The sequence below is a fragment of the Theobroma cacao genome, chromosome 1 (genome assembly GCF_053813885.1).
Source record: "Theobroma cacao isolate CCN51 chromosome 1, ASM5381388v1, whole genome shotgun sequence".
In the NCBI taxonomy this organism is placed as follows: Eukaryota; Viridiplantae; Streptophyta; class Magnoliopsida; order Malvales; family Malvaceae; genus Theobroma; species Theobroma cacao.
In genome coordinates, this window is record NC_142639.1 from 31,637,976 (window position 1) to 31,647,588 (window position 9,613).

Genomic DNA, 9,613 nt, shown 5'->3' on the forward strand with positions numbered 1-9,613 from the left:
GTGAAATTTAAAACAAAAACTTCGATTTTATTTTATTTAATATAAAAAATATTATTTTTTATACAATTGAAAATCATAAAAAATAAGAAAATTAAGTATTAAAAAAAAAGCACAATTATGAAACTTCCAATAAAAAAATAAACAAAATAAAATAGGATTAGATATTTCCTATACAACTACAAGGAACATTTACATTTATTTATATTTAACATTTTTTTTTAAAAAAAAATCATGTCATATAATCTCAATACTATTTTATATTAGAACATGATTAACTTGCATAGAATTTAAAATTAAAGGATAATACATACCCACCATTTTATTTTATTTTATTTTAATGATTCTGTGAGAGAAACAAAATGTTCTCAATAGAAAGAAAAGAGCGAATTCGTTACAGAGGGTAACAGTCGCTGCATTCAAACATTATTTATATAAGCTTCCCAGAAAATGAAAAATGGAGGAATATGGAAAATTGCAAATATAGTTTAAAAAATGGATTTTCATATTCAAATATCACAAGGGACTCAACATTTTGCCTTTCAGGATTGTGTGACCCCGGCACTAGCACTGCACCTTCAACAGACAAATGAATCCCTCTCAAAAGAATGTTAATGAATTCTGCCTGTCTGAAGATGAAAATCAATTGGTCTTTCTCTTACCATATTTTTTATGCTACAAAAAGAATGCCAAAATTTTAACAAATTTTATTTTTTCCAGGGACACATGAGATATGGATGTCTTCTTATGATATCTCATCAACTGATGATACCAGCATGACAATGAGAGGGGACTCCAAAGGGAAGAAAAAAGTTCACTACTTCCTTGCTATTGGTTCTCATTTCTTCTCAGATTGCTGAGGCCTGCATTCAGTGCATGCTATGCAAGCTGGAGAAGGGGTTTTTTCTAAGAGACTAATTCGTAATGTTTGCTGCTTCTCTTCATTTCCAGGAACATGAAGGAGAGCTTCCATGATTAGGATTTCCCAGTCCCGAGGCAGAATATAGGAATACCAATTATCATCTGCAAAACAACCCCATTTCAAAATGGCATCAGGTTCAAACAGAATAGTATTCCGACTAATGAATTATTTGGACTAAGAGAGTTTAAACTGACAATTTGCTCAGAAAAACACAAACTGCTAATATAGCACTTTCCAGTTGGAAGCTATTTTACAAGGCTTCCTCTAAGAATTTGAGTAAATCCAATTAGACTTGCAAGCCAACCAATAAATGATACATCAAAGGTGAGTGATTTTTAGGGATTAGGCTTTTAGGCATGTAATTAATGAGTGGGATTTGAGAGCTTAAACAAGAAAAAAAAGACAGAAGATGTACTCAAGTTCATGAAGCAGATGATACTAACCTCCATTGCGAACTGCCTTCAATTGTAATACTCCAGTGCCTTGTGGTCCAGAGACGGGAAATGTGCAAGATACAGAATGTCTTTTATGAGCTACTGCAAGCGAAGCATTGTACCATGGTCCCTTCTCAATCGGCTCCCCAATAGCATCTATAATTGCCTGATTCTTACTGGCTTTCTCCATGGCCTTGCTGAAAAATTATTAGGCAAAATGGAAAGTGAGAATGTGAAGAAAATCTAATATAAGACATCAATTTACTGATAGTTAATAATAAAACATGCACCCTTTGAGGTTGCTAAACAAAGACAAAGAGGTGTCACACTAGGGAAAAAGGACTTGTTATTACTACAAAAAGAAAAAGGAACAAAGTCATTATTTCATTAGAAACTAGAAATAATAAGAAAATAGAAACTATCCCTTTGTCCAATCTTGTAACAATATCTTATGTCCACCAAACCTATGTTGCAGGGGCTCAAGTACAACATTATGCAGAACAAGGCCATAAAACAAGAAGATAAGCAACAATACTATCTAATTCAAAGAATGTACTGATGCCTTGTTCTGCAAAAAAAAGTAATATAATTATATGCAGGCATCTCTATCAAAGCCATCTGGATAGTTTCATCACTTAATTTAAGACACAGAACAGCATTCAAGTACTTAAGCATTCAGCGTATATTTTCTAAGCCCACAATAGATCCAAGGTACACTTAATTTTGCAGGTGCACCATTGACACTTCCTTTCATATCATAAAATCTGTGTGATAAGACACAAATGAATTTCCTCTCTTCTTCTGTTTACATCCAGAAGAGAATAAAAAATTAGCATGTTGAACACAATCCTCCATCATAAGTACATAAGGCATTTCTAATCCTCCTGCATTATGGAATCAATACCACCATTATTATAAATCTCTGGTTATTTTAACTTTATTACAGTAGGAAATTGAACTGAGAAATTTGACACTTTTCAAGATCATGCAACCATAATATGACAGATTCTGCTAGTCTCAAGGAAAAAATTCTGTATAAACCTAATGTACAAGTCTATTGCTGCAAGTTATGGTTCACAACCTATGTTCAGTGTGGGAGTTCAAAACCTAAATGAGAATACGGTTGAAGGAAATCTTAAGATATACCTCCATTCATCAACTGATTCTCTGCCACAAATGACTCAACAGCATATTATGTTATCCAAAACTATATTGTAGAACCTCATAGGGAAAAAGCTTCAATAAAACCAAGTCATCCACAATGAAGGAATAACAAGGTGTAACAAGAATTACAGAGGCTGTATAAGGCTTAGAGTGTTGCTATAACCAATCACTAGAAAATATGACTATTACAACATGCTGTCCTAAGTCTTCTAAATGTATTAATGTAAATGAATACCTAGGAGAAGCATGTAGGGCAAGTATACTCATTACTCAACACTCATAATTAGAAAAACACAAACACACACACACATGCCACCAGCACAAATCATGAGAGTTTTTGAGCATCTAAACCCTAATATGCACCATCAAGTTTCAGTTTCACAACAAAGATGGTATCAAGGGAGAAAACACAAGGCAAAATTAAAAAGAAAATGCAGTAACATCTCATCATGGCCACTAAAAGATCATTGATAGGTCTTGCAAGGATTAACTCTCACTGTAGCAATTCATATTTGATTAATCTACATATTAAAATTACCACAAATACAGTAAGCACTAACCAAGAAAACATAGTGAAAGCTACATTGTTTCATGCTCAGCCAAATGCGACAATCTTGTTTTCCACCTTTGAAAAGGAAAAATCCTTAATAAAACTAAATAGCAGTTCCAGATGCAATGGAACATACCTGCTACAACCATGGTAGATGGCAAGGTCATCAAGAGCACTCAAGGCGACACCACCCGTTACAGTAATCAAGACAAAAGACACTGCTTTACGAACAAAAGACTTGCTCTTTTCTTCATTCACCGAATTTCCAGTGCTGCAGTCACCAACGATCAAGTTTAACTTATCTCTTACATAAAATGTTAAGGTTACTTGAACAAAAAGTTCAACTTGTATGGACCGAAAACCAGTGTGACAACACAAAATTCAAAAGGAACTATATGAACATTGAATTTCTAGTTCTCAGTCTTGGATATGAAACTGAGACTAAAAAGCAACTTTGGGCAAGCTTTTTATCAACAAACCAATGTGTAAATAAATTAAAGTTTCTCGATTTCCCCCGTTTTGTGTACTAATGCAATTTCAATATCAGACAAAAACTCGATGAAGATTAATGGGTACTTAACATTAATGGCTAACTCAATCCAAAAAACGAAATGCTAAAACTTGAAACTCAAAACGAAAGAAAGTGAGTGAAAAAGCTAAGGCGAAAAGGGTACCTTGAGACCTTCGAAGATGGAGAATTCTTGAAGAAAGAAACCAACCTTCTTGCCATCATATCCCTCTTTGTTATGCCCCCAAAATGGGTCAGCAACCCTTCTCAAAAGCTTGTCCTTCGTTTCTGTTTCTGTTTTGGGTGTGACCGTGTGGAATGTTGCTTGGAGTCAACTCGAATGGATAGCTCGACTCGGTACAAACTCAGAGAAGGAAGCTTGGGCTCCCGACTTGTCGTTGTTTGCTCAATGGGCTTGTGAAATTAGTTGCAACAGGCTGAGTTAGGACCCAATCTTTGTTTATTGTCCACCAATTTTTCGTTGTAGGATTTTTGGTTTGGAGTTTTGACGATACATATCATTTAAGAAATTTGGCTGTTAGCACCTCCCATCCAATTCATTTGGCCAGTGTCGGAGACACCACTGTTAATTCTAATTATATTTGCATAGTTGATTAATCAAGTGCAGCATCAGATGAACCCAACTACCACGTAAAGAATAACTTGAAAGATAATTTCTCCCAATTACATGACATAAATCAACCCAATAAAAAGGCTTCTCGATCCTAAGTTGTAACACTCTTTAAGGTTGAACTTGTTCCAGCACGGGCTTCCCTCTATACACTGATATGAGAAAACAAAATAACATTTGCTGCACTGTAGAAAGAAAAAGTAAACAATATTAAGACAAGAACGAGGAAATCACTTGGAGCAATCCTGTAGAATTTCAAAGTCCATATATATATACTTTTCTTAGCCCTTGTTGGCTATCATACAAGAGTGGTAGATACATTTTGGAATAGTATTTTGGAACATTCTAATAATTCTATTTCTATGTGATTCAAACAAAATCTCCAGAACTCCAATCCATATCCATCATCATACTCAAAATACAGAAACCCACAGCAACCCGCAATCTCTTTCCTCCATCTGGATTACTAGTACACATAGAGAAGCCCTACACTATCATCTCAAATACGTATAAAAGAAGACAAATATACAAAATCATAGTACCTGCTATGAACATAATTTACTATTGGTTGTAGTGTGACCGCAACAGCAGCAGATGAATAACAACAATATTTCATCAAGATTGGAGGCCACCACAAAACTAGCCTCTCTCATCGCCTACCCAATTGTTCTTCTCCTTAGGCCCAGTAGGGCCTTCCTCCCCATACAGCTCAACCGGAAGCTTATAAAAAATATTCTCCACTGAATATCGAAGCATCACAGGCAAAATATTAATAAATTTATCCAACTCAGTTCTAGAATCATAGACAATAGTTGGACCCCATTCTCTCATAAATTGCAACCAGCCAGGCTCAGCTATAACCCCATCTCCGAGATACTCAGCTGCAACAAGTTCGTAATGAGTACTTGAATCTACGTAGAAATTACTACTAACAGCATCGTTTCTAATACCAATTCCTAGTTTTGAAGAACCCTGAATGTAAGCCCCAGGATGAGGATAGCTTGCATGTCCGCTTTTTGATGAGTAAACAATAGCTGTATTCCCTTGTACGTACTCCAAATCATAAGCATTCACCCATACACCACCACTGTGCTGAGAGAAGTATATGCTCCAGAGCTCTCCAGTAAAGTTGCATAGGCGGAGAGTAAAATGCTCCCAATCACCCACATGCTGTCCAATCTTGCTAAGTGCAATATCCATAATACCAATTTTAAGTGTTGCAGGTCCATTAAAGGGACAGAAAATCCACATAGCAATATCAGTGAAAGTCCCACCAAGTGCTGGCTTCACATGAACATAAAGTTTAGCACTTCCCAAGTTCCCTAGTTTGACATTATTTTTCCTATCACCACTTGGCAAGTCTATCCAAAATTCCCCATCATTTCTTCCGCCACTTGGTAGATTTGAGCCATTAACATCAATGCACTCACCTTCCAAGTCCCCCTTTTTGAACAGAAGTGCTCCATTCTTAAAAAACCATGAAACAGAAGATGGCAAGTAGATCTCATCAGGATGAAAGAAGACAGTAGGTCCGTAGTGGTTGATTAGTGCATGAATCTGATCACAGTTTGGCATTGCATGTAGTGTAGGATCTGAATTCTTCAAGCATGCAATAGACAGTTCTTGCCCAGGCGTCCAAAAGCTACCACAAGAAAAAGTCCCCACAGAAACACCTCTCCCCAGCATCCCTCGATGAGAAGGTCTTGTGCTCCAAACTTGAAATGGAAATTCTGAAAATCTCATATGGCCATTATGTACAACTTGATAATTTTCACATCTATCTGTCAGGTCAGCTCGAACACATCTCACTTTATCTAATTTGGGTTTCTTAGGAGTGTTAGTGACCAGATAGCCCATGGACTTGTAACCCTCGGGAGGCTGGGGCAACCAGAAAAAGCCACATCCTTCAAGACTTTCCTCACTCCTGCCATTTGAACTCCAAACTAAAGAACAATCAAGGGGCTCCCTAAGGGCTGGTGAGGAAACACAGGCAGAGAAATGAGCAGCTTCTGATTTGAAAGGCTTTTCCCGAGCAACAAGAACATAACCTCTTAAAGGCTGGTCATTAGATTGACAATAGTGCCCAAGGCTATAAAATCCATCAGGTATTCCAACTGGTTCATAAAATGTCACACCTTTTTTCTTGTCCCGTAATAGGTTGCTGCTCCAGATGAACTCAAATCTTGAGATTTTAACAACTTCAAGTTCTCCAAGATTTATTTTTCCAGAAGCAAATCCTTGACCTGAAAATGGAGGCAGGCAATTAAGACATTTACATGATAAATCAAATTCAAAAGGATAACAAAAGACTAAACCACATCAGCCCAAGTGAATTTTTGATTTGAAAAGCAAAAGTCTTCTAACATTTCATTTTATCAGCCTCTACTCTGCAGCATATAAACATCACATCAACACTGAAGTTTCAATAATGTACCCTAATATATGTAGCTGACATGCTAAGGGAAGGAGAGTCAAGTCAAAAATGATGAAACAAAGAAACGCTACTCAAACATAAGAGGAAAGTCCAAAAATAATTGTGGAAAAACACTTGACATATCATATTTGTTTACTTTGAATGCAATAAAAAAAAAAGAAAGAAAAGCCACTGAAGTAACAATCATACAATGAAAAATGTTCTTTGAAAAAAAAGAAGACCATAATACAGGATTGAAGAAGTCAACAATATTTCATAGACAGACACGATTTATTAAAGCTTAGCTTATTAAAATATAAATAAACAAAATAGAAAATAGAAGCAACAGATAAAGAGAAGGAAAAGAAAACAAAATAACAAATGAAACAGTTCTAGGAAATTAGATTTGCTATTGTTCAACCAAAATACGAAAGAATAATCAGAGTACACTTTTGGTGGTCTTTTCAGCATAAGCTACAAAGAATTCACAGGAAAAAACTGATTTGTTTCCAGCACCAAATCATCAAATGTTTTTTTTATACTGTCCAACCATATTAGATAGACTTCCTACACTGCACAGGTTTTATATCTGAGTTGTTTCTGTCACAAGCACTGCTTACTTTTTCTGCAGCAATTTTAAAGAGACTAGGAACCAGCCATTTATGATTTTCCCACCCTTGCTCAAAAGAGGTAAAGTTTAGGACTATTTCAGCCTCTCGGATACAAAGATCAGCAGGGGATTAGGAAGCAGAGTTCTACGGGGATAAAATTTTTTCAAAAGGGAGATCTTTCAAAGCTGTAGCTCTCAAGATTTCTTGGTCCTTAAACTTATATCATTGAAAGGAGAAGCCTAATAGCATATGCCTGTATGGTAAGATTCCATCGCTGATACCATTAGAGTAAAACGCAATTGCTTTTCAAATGTGGCAAATTAGCCAAACAGACTTCTTTGGTAGAGCTAGGTTCTAAATCTTAGCAGGCAAATGGTTGTTGTTCTTTGAGAAGTTTCTCTGACTTTGTCATTTGTTTAGGCATTTCAATCTTGTTGTTGGCTGTATTTTCCAGTTTCTGCTTCTACTTTTGCTGCTCCTTTTACGTACTATAGCAAAGTTTCTCCTGCTTTCTTTTAAATAAATCAAATCATTCAAGTATTGGAGGGAAAAAAAAAACTTATAACTCAGCTCCAAACTATACTCAAATTCCGAAGTACAAGCTGAATTTTGCAATTCATTCTACAAGGGTAAACAGTATCCCACCTTTCCAGCACCCAAACTGATCACGAATGCCATCTACTCACACATCAATTTGCATCTTTAACGAAACAAATGCAAGGGCCCCGTTGCAGGTCAAATTTTCTTTCTTTTTAGTTATAATTTCTTCATTCTGGTAATAAGTAAAAAATCAATGCCTGAATCACCCATCAATCACAGAAAAATGCAACAAAAACTTGAGCCCAGAAATCCAATCAACCAAAAAGAAACCCAGAAAGGAAAAAAGAAGAAGCGAAGTCATCAGCAAAATAACTGGAAACAAATAAAACTCGAAATTCAAAAACGCAAAACTGTTTTAGAAATGGAAAATTGAGTACCTTGAGGCCACTGGGGAAGCGGGGCTGGAAGCGAGAAGGTTTCAGGCTCACAAGGCAACAACTGGTCCATTTTATTCCAGTAGAAACATTTGCACCCAAACATCTCTCTTTTGATCTCAACAAGCTCTGCAAACTGAAAATTGTTGATGATATTATGCTGCTGCTGATGATGATCTCCAAACTGGGTGGCATTATTTGATAGATATTCCGAAATTCCTTTGAGAAGAGAGATCGAATGTCAAATTTCGTGGGTCCCCGTTTTTTGTGATCTGCAACGCAATCAATTTTTGCACATTATTTTGGAGCATCATTAGAATTTGAACATGTGTCGGTGTCCGTGTTTCGTTCCCTCTTTCGAAGTCTTCACGCTTCTGACCTCTCTCTCCACTCTGGACCCACCCCTTCATTCGTTTTTTTAGTATAATATATGTTCATTGTGGTTTCGCTTTTTCATTTTATTTTTTATTCAAATTTATATTTGTTTTATGATATTCAACATTTATTTATTTTAAGTCAAATCATGCAATTTTTAATCTTTGTGCTTTATCAAAGCAATAGGTTTAATTCCTAAATAATAATTATTACATCATTCTTGGATGTTATGCCATCAAATTTAATGTTATGTTAATATAGACAAATATTATGTCAATATAAATAATGGAGAAATTTTAACACCATTAATGATTAGATTGGTATTGTCAATTTTTAAAAATAATAAAGATTTAATTTTAATAAATTATTGCATAAAGATTAAATTTATCATTTTAACAGAGTACATAGACTAAATGTATTATTTAATTTTTTTTATTATTGTCAGTTAAAATCTTACTACGCAAGTATACGTATCGAATAGATAATATATTAGTAAGTAAGGTATCGATCCAACAAAGAATTAATCTAAAACTTTACTAAGTATTAAAATTAGAACAATTTAATCTTATCCAAATAATCAAAATTAAATAATTAATTAAAACTAAAATTAAAACGAACAAGAAAAATCAAAATAATAACTTGAGATAATATCAAATCAAACAAGCCTAGGATTATAATATTCCTCACACTTCATCTAATTCTTACCTCTCTTACTTAACTTATTTCAATGGGTTGAATTGCTAACCTAGAGTCCTAAATTATTTATAAGGGTCTCCCGACTCAACCTATAAAAATATCTATTTTATCCAAAACGTTATATCCCTATGTGATTTGAAATTAAAACAGACTCTTTAAGTTCAGGCTCTAATCTGGCTACATACGGCCTATAAGTATATCCCTATTCTATACTCAAATCAATTAATTTGATCATATATTATCTCAATTTTAGTCTACTCTAAACTCCATTTTCCAAGTTTGTTTAGGTTCCTAGATCAATTTAATTGGTGATCAGGCAATTAAAAGCAGTAATAACA

The 9,613-nt window shown here is 34.9% G+C and overlaps 2 protein-coding genes across 3 annotated transcripts; both read right to left on the reverse strand.

The window, feature by feature from the left end:
* Positions 1–484: 484 nt before the first annotated feature.
* Positions 485–3,881, reverse strand: LOC18613064 (cytochrome oxidase complex assembly protein). The gene is made up of 4 exons (XM_018114079.2): positions 3,742–3,881; positions 3,204–3,338; positions 1,363–1,550; positions 485–1,020 (listed from the first exon to the last, which is right to left on the reverse strand). Exons 1-4 carry the CDS (start codon positions 3,798–3,800, stop codon positions 836–838), a joined length of 567 nt encoding a protein of 188 aa, XP_017969568.2. The 5' UTR covers positions 3,801–3,881; the 3' UTR covers positions 485–835.
* Positions 3,742–8,551, reverse strand: LOC18613065 (hypothetical protein At1g04090-like). Of its 2 annotated transcripts, XR_016027616.1 has the most exons (3): positions 8,208–8,551; positions 4,749–6,449; positions 3,742–4,391 (listed from the first exon to the last, which is right to left on the reverse strand). XR_016027616.1 is itself a non-coding variant. In XM_018114078.2 (2 exons), the coding sequence occupies exons 1-2, from the start codon at positions 8,308–8,310 to the stop codon at positions 4,846–4,848; spliced, it is 1,707 nt and encodes a 568-aa protein (XP_017969567.2). In that variant the 5' UTR covers positions 8,311–8,551; the 3' UTR covers positions 4,455–4,845. The 2 variants fall into 2 exon arrangements, 1 of the variants encoding a protein (XP_017969567.2); XM_018114078.2 differs by lacking the exon at positions 3,742–4,391 and having other exon boundaries at positions 4,455–6,449.
* Between the last annotated feature and the right edge of the window lie 1,062 nt (positions 8,552–9,613).

Coding starts and splice junctions, on each gene's coding strand:
- LOC18613064 (XM_018114079.2), bottom strand. CDS start 3,800: ATGATGGCAAGAAGGTTGGTTTCTTTCTTCAAGAATTCTCCATCTTCG. Junction 3,339..3,741: donor CCATCTTCGAAGGTCTCAAG/GTACCCTTTTCG, acceptor TGGTGACTGCAG/CACTGGAAATTCGGTGAATG. Junction 1,021..1,362: donor GAAGGCAGTTCGCAATGGAG/GTTAGTATCATC, acceptor GTTGTTTTGCAG/ATGATAATTGGTATTCCTAT.
- LOC18613065 (XM_018114078.2), bottom strand. CDS start 8,310: ATGTTTGGGTGCAAATGTTTCTACTGGAATAAAATGGACCAGTTGTTG. Junction 6,450..8,207: donor GCTTCCCCAGTGGCCTCAAG/GTACTCAATTTT, acceptor CTCCATTTTCAG/GTCAAGGATTTGCTTCTGGA.